The 6697-nt window shown below is 38.2% G+C and overlaps 1 protein-coding gene across 6 annotated transcripts; it reads right to left on the bottom strand.

Annotated features, from left to right (window-relative positions):
* Nucleotides 1–329: 329 nt before the first annotated feature.
* On the bottom strand, nucleotides 330–6462 carry LOC105791195 (homeobox-leucine zipper protein ANTHOCYANINLESS 2). Of its 6 annotated transcripts, XM_052635030.1 has the most exons (11): nucleotides 6229–6462; nucleotides 6022–6128; nucleotides 5623–5669; nucleotides 4625–4839; nucleotides 4408–4525; nucleotides 3655–4317; nucleotides 3218–3319; nucleotides 2932–3144; nucleotides 1749–1923; nucleotides 1304–1671; nucleotides 330–1156 (listed from the first exon to the last, which is right to left on the bottom strand). In XM_052635030.1, the coding sequence occupies exons 4-11, from the start codon at nucleotides 4831–4833 to the stop codon at nucleotides 761–763; spliced, it is 2244 nt and encodes a 747-aa protein (XP_052490990.1). In that variant the 5' UTR covers nucleotides 4834–4839; nucleotides 5623–5669; nucleotides 6022–6128; nucleotides 6229–6462; the 3' UTR covers nucleotides 330–760. The 6 variants fall into 6 exon arrangements, with proteins under 6 accessions (XP_052490990.1, XP_012474607.1, XP_052490991.1 ...); XM_012619153.2 differs by lacking the exon at nucleotides 5623–5669; XM_052635031.1 differs by lacking the exon at nucleotides 6229–6462 and having other exon boundaries at nucleotides 6022–6168.
* Nucleotides 6463–6697: the final 235 nt, after the last annotated feature.

Raw genomic sequence — 6697 nt, forward strand, 5'->3', positions numbered from 1 at the left:
TAAAAGGTTAAAACCAAATTTAATTAAAATATATATAAATTAAATTGATAAAAAAATATAAACATCGAATGCTAAATCTAACTATAATAAAATTTAATAGATATATCTCTAGAAAAGGTATTTCAATCACTTCTGTGTGTTGAGCTTTGAGTTTCACATAATATTTTCTTTCTATATATTTGAAATCCATGAAGATTAATTATTTTTCCTACAAAACAAATAGTTGGGTATAACTATAGATAAAATTACAAAGAAGACTAAATTACACAAAGCATGTGATGAAAAGATGGAGATAATAATAACCAAACAACGATAGCAGATGTTGGGTATCCAGATTTAAAAAGAAACTATATTAAAAACACTGTTCACAAAACAAAAGTAAAAACAGCTGAACCTTGATTTTGATCATCATTTAAAACACAAAAATCAAAACACCAGTCTTGCAATTGTGCTTCTCTATAACTTGACCAATTAACCCACAAAAAAAAAAAAAAACATGTTTTTACCCACTTAGACCACCTCACAGGTCGGCCAAGTCAATGCCCGAACCAGAATCCCCCTGGCTTTATATATACCTAACATGTTTGCTGTTTAAGATCCATGGGAAACAAAAACCCTCTGCGAGTGGTTCGTTCTTGACTTATAACCCTACTTTTCGCCAACTATCATCTCCACCTCATTATCTATCTGCTGTTTTTTCCTTTCACCAAAAAAAAAACATAAATATAAAATTAAATATGGAGTACCTCAGCTGCTCCTGCTATGTTACTGTTAAGGCAGCTTTGATTTTTTGAATAGTGCAGGAGATGAGATTGTTCACAGTTTCCACCGACTCCACTGTTAGTTTAGCAGTAGGAACGTTATTGACCAAAATCTGAAAACCAACAGTAAGTAGGCATCCACTGACTATGCTTCCATCAATTTCAGGTTTCACCAGTGCTCCATTGGACTCGCTTCGCCCACCGTGATAACTTGGTGAAATACCAGGAAGAATTGCAAATCCGGATGGTAAGAGTGCCACATATGCTGAATCCCCACCATTCATCACCACACTCATTGATGATATGTCAACAGGTGCGTAAACTACTAATGCACCAGAGGCATCACTCCATGTTTCTTGTAAAATTAGCATGTTGTTCTCATTTGCATTAATGGCCTGCAAACGTGCATGAAAAGGAGCCATAAAACCCAACACAAAAAATACACAGGTAAAGTACAAAAAAGGGGGGATGGAATTGGATAACAGAAAATCAAAGATATCTGCAGCATATGTCTTAACAAGTCTAGGTAGTAAAACACTTACGCTGCCACGAAGGAGAGAGACACAGTTACCATGACCCATTCCCTTGGCAACATGCACCATCTCTTGCATTGGCCCACCATTGGACAAAATGTCCCACTCGCTTCGCATCCGTTCATCCCGCAAGAAATCAAACAGCCGTTCTTGAGTTACTGGCATCCAAACAGAAGTAGCAGCACTCAACACAACCCCGTGTGGCTCACCAGGATCATTTATATTCTTCCGGGTCATCACCCTGACATCTTCGCCAACATTACCAACACTAAGCTTGTCCCATTTATGAATGCTCGATGCACAAACTCCAGCGCAGAAGTTATATGTCATGCGCTGTGCAAGCTTTATCATGCTTTTCCTCCCAGCTGGAGTTATTCCTATGGCACAAATAGTGTATTAGACAAGGGAGTCCATATTCTTTTCAAGGATGAAAGAATGTACATGCTAAAGGAACCTGTATTATTTTCACCAGGGATGTCTTGTGACATAAGTATTGCCATGCAGTCACACTGCCTTTGGAGAGTGGCGAGCCACCTGTGTGCACCAAAGCCAAAACCTGAACTGAGTAACGGCTGTAAGAGATGGTGGACAGCATTGTCATCATACTCCGAGTGTTCAACCCATGTAATCTGGCATTTAAATACTTGTAAGAATCTTGGTCACAACTAATATCAAACCAATAATCAAGAGTTCAATACGAAAGCAGTTATAAACTTATGGCAGAAAAAAGAAACAGAAAAGCATCAGATAAGTTGGCTCCACTAATCCCAAATTTGAGAAAAGCATCAGATTAGTTGGCTCCGATAATATCGAATTTGAAAGCTTTTCTATAACTAAGACCAAATATACCATGATACTAAGTACGAGAGGAAAAGAAATCAAATCAGGGTGGTCCTGGTAAAATGGGACACAAAGTCCACATAACAAGAAATTAGAAGCACATATCTTGAATCAAGATTTTCTGTCAAAGTTTAAATTAAGCTAAAATGTGACATTAATAAAATAATCCAAAAAGAGAGACGCATTACACAGGGCCTAAAAATTACAAGATAATGACTGGATCCAGGTAATCACCTCGTGGACAGTTAAAGACATTAAAAGTGGATAGATAGGAATAGAAACATCAAAATATAATTTATAGAACCATGATTGAACTTTCCAAGGAATTGCCTGCATATAAAATATAGAATTAAGGCACACAAGATTATACTAAAAGCAAGCTGACCATAACCTCAATTTGCTCAACTAACAGTTTAACTAATTTAGTACATAGATAAGATACCTTTGCTTTGAAACTTGAGATTTAAAATGATTAAAACATGTAAGACCTTCAGCAAAATAATAATTAAAGCTTCATTGAAGTCCTGCTCTATCTTATTAGCTACCTCAGAGGAGGGAAAACCGGTGAGTTATAAAAGGACAAAAATTGAGCAAAGCACAAGTCAAGGAGGATCGAGACTGAAGTCCAGGTGCAAATTATTTAGCATTCATCTAGTCCAAACCGAACTCAGAAATTGTATTTACAACAACCTCGTTAAATGCCCTTAAACTGCGGTTATAGCTCAATGAGCATAAAAATATTGAGTACACATTTCATTTTTTAGAAGAGAGGAAAATAAAATTCAGATTAGCAATACCTTGGAGCACTTAGTATCCACATCTTGGATAACACAGCCAGAGGGAAGCCTCCTGCAGTTTGGAAACATATGTGTATCTGTAGCATCTTGGCTGGGATCAATTGAAACATCAACCACAGCCCATACACCCTCAGAATGCTGCTTACAAAACCGGATGAATCTCACTTGACGGACGGGAACCAGAGGTGAAAGCACTTGAAATTCAGCGTCCATCTGCAAAATATGCTTTCTCATAAAGCCCAGATAAGCAGCAAAATAAGTAAAGACAGATGGCAGAGAAATATACCACTTGCAACTCATTGTCTCTGGTTACACCCGTGCCACTGGATAGCACATCAATGGTTGCTGCTCTAGAAATCATGCACGGAAACATTTCTACCCAACGATTCTATTCATAAAAGTAAAAGAAAAAGAGTTTGTAAAACAACCATTCAAATACTTTTAAGATTCAATCAATAAAATCAATGATCAACCATTTGCGGCAACCAAAAGAACCATCTCCACCAGAACTGAAAATAGTTTAACCAGCATAATATATAACGTAAAGGTAACCTAACAAATAAGCAGAAAAAAGCACCACCAATAATCATCTGCAAAAAATATCTTCATCAAAGTCTAAAAAGGATGGCATTAAAAGGACAAAACAAGCAAACTAATCCCAACTACTGATAGAAAGTTCAATGGAATAACAAAGGCCCCGCAACAAGTGACCAGGTGGCATACCGCATCCATCAGTGCCTCCACAAGAGCCAAGCCACGAAGGTAAACCAGTCCAGTTGCCTTTGTAGCCTCAGTTGCGTAGCTGCTCGATTTCATGCCAATGCAAGAGGAGAAATTCCTCTTGTACTCCTCAACATTCAAGGATTCCATCCCACCACCCAAACCTTTAATCCAAAGAGGATTATCCATCTGCGCCATCTTAATTAATTCATCCATAGCTGACAAAGCAACATCTACAAAGGCTGACCTGTCATACTGCATTTCATTGACCATAGGTTTCACTATGGGCATCATAGACCCATCACCAAACTCAAATCCCATTGGCAAGGACGTTCCTGCATTGTTCAGGCCACCAAAACCATTCCTTCCAACTGCAAGCTCCAAATTAGAGTTTAAGCTGTGAGGAGGAATAGGACTACCAGAGGATGAGAGAGGCCTGCCCAAGAACTTGTTTGTTAAAGCACATATCCGGGTTAGTTCATCTTTTAATCGAGCATTCTCAATCCTAAGTTGGTGCTGCTCGTAAGATATTTCACCGGGTACTGCCGGACCACCACAACTGTTGCATATTGGGGTTGTCATGGCCTGCTTCAACAAATCATTTTCGGCTCGGAGTTTATCATTCTCTTGCCTAAGAATTACATTTTCATGGCGTTCCAATTGGGTCTGGTTAAAAGAATAAATTTTCATCATTAGCAATCTCAAACTCAAGTTTAAAATTCAATAAACAAAAATCCAAATAGATTACCAACTTACCTTCATCTGGGTTCTCCTGTTTTGAAACCAAAACTTTATTTGCTTGCCCTCTAAGCCTAGCCTCCTGCTAAGTTCCATTCTTTGTTTTTCATCAGGATGAGGACACTCCTTGAAGAAACTAGAGAAGAGAGAGATAAACTTCAATAAGCAAATCCATAAATTAAAAATAAAGAGAAAAAGAATTCCTTAGGCTGAAGTGAAATGTAAGTAAGCATACGATTCAAGCTCTTGTATTTGACGTGGAGTGTGCCTGTGGTACTTCTTCTTCTTAGACGGTCCATCGGCAGCAGCATCCTGATCATCACCGGAAGCAACATCAAAATTATCACTTTCAGACCTAATCTCGTATCCGTCTTCCTTCATCCTCCCAACAAAACCCGGATCAAAGTTTTCCCCAATCAGCCCCATCTCACCATGACCATCCATTCTTTTCTGCACCAAAACCAAGTCCCCCTAATAAATGACCCATCTTAAAAATAATAACAAGCACACAGCAAAGCTCAGAAAAAAAAAGTAGGTAATAAATTAATTGAAGGACAATGCACTAGAGAGAGAGAGAGAGAGAGAGAGAGAGATGGGGGGGAGGGGGAGGGGGAGGGAGATGAGACAGTACATATGAGAGAGAAAGTGAGGGAGAGCTTAGCATAGATATGGGAATATGTTGGGTGAGAAGAGGTGGCTCAGCAATGGCATAACTTAGCATGCTGTTTTGTGGAACAAAATCAGCCACAACCACCCTTGCACCCGAACTACCACTGTCACTGCTGCTACTACTCTTGATCAAACCCCCAAAACTCATTAAATTAGGAAAAAAGAGAGACAGAAACCAATTATTTTTAATCTCACACTCCCTCTATTATTTCATAGCGTCTGTTTTTCTATGTTGATTGAAACGGTCACTATCACTTTCACAAGGTTGTGCTTCAGTTTTGTTTCGCTTTCTTGTCCATTAATTTGACCTTACAAAACAATACCCAGATTGAGCTAAAGTCTAAAACCTTTTTGACAATTTCATCTCAACAAATACAGAATGACAAGGCTGTCTACCTTGTCAACGCCCATGCATGACACCTCTCTCTCTTGCTCTAAAAGACTAATATATCGTTCTCTCTCAAAAAAAGTCAGTTTAAGAGAGAGAAAACAGTGGAGGAACAGGACAAGAGAGACCACCTTTTTATCTTGTAATAATAATAATAAGAAACAACGAGTTCACACCTCTTTTATGTCTTTACCTAAGTCCAGCGTCTCAGCCAGGGAAATCCCTGAAAAAACTCCATGGAAACACTGACAAATATGAAAACCCTAAATTTTCACAGCATCAAGCTTGACCAATTGTTTGTCAGCATATTTGACAAAATTGAAAAGGACCCACAGAGAAAAGGAAAAAGCAAAACCAAAAAACACAAAAAGGCAAAGCTTATCTCTTTCACATTCACACTATTCAAACACCATATGACGTAGCAATAACCAGAATCAAAGGCATGAAAAAACCCAGTTGACCTCTTTCTCTTTTTTTTCCCCTCTCTCTATCTTCCAGTGCAAGTAAAGAAAATAAACAGGCTGTAAGAAATAAATGCACAAAAATAAGAACCCAAACCCAGAAAAAGCTAGTACCTTTTTTATTTTTATTTTGACAGTGAGCAAAGGTCAGTGTTTTTGAACAGAGTGGAATAGATACAGGTTTGTCAGATCCTTCTCTCTCTCTATTTAACTGTTGGGATCTGTACAAAGAAGTAAAAAGGACAAAGTATATAATAAAATATATGAAAGCTTTTCTTTTTCTTTATTTTAGATTAAAAGAACCCCAAAAAAAATCACTACTAATTATAATGGTGGTTGGATCGTTGGAAGCTGTGAAGATACTGCAAGCTGACTTTCAAAGAAAAAGGGAGAGAAAATCAATAGTCAAACTCGTTAATCCTTTGTTTAATATCAAATGAAAAGGAAAAAAACTCTCGATCTTATAAACCCTAATGAAGACTGTAGCGATCTCTCATTCTCTCTGTCTTTTTTTCCCTTTAATTTTCAATTTTGATGGTATTTTCTTCCTCCTCTTCTTACTCCCTTTGTCTTCCCCGTAAATATGATATTTAATTAATATAAAGAGGAAATCAAGAGCTTAATGCAGTGTGGGACCCACTACCTCCCAAAACCGGGTTTTGCCGTTTTGGGATGTCCGCCTTCCACGCGCTACCCCCGCGCTTGTGCCTGTCCGCGACACTCGTAGTTTCTGGACGAGTTTAAATCCTGTGTGCTCGATACTCTCTACGCCCGCCTATACACTTTACGA

Source organism: Gossypium raimondii, chromosome 8 (genome assembly GCF_025698545.1).
Source record: "Gossypium raimondii isolate GPD5lz chromosome 8, ASM2569854v1, whole genome shotgun sequence".
NCBI classification, from domain to species: domain Eukaryota; kingdom Viridiplantae; phylum Streptophyta; class Magnoliopsida; order Malvales; family Malvaceae; genus Gossypium; species Gossypium raimondii.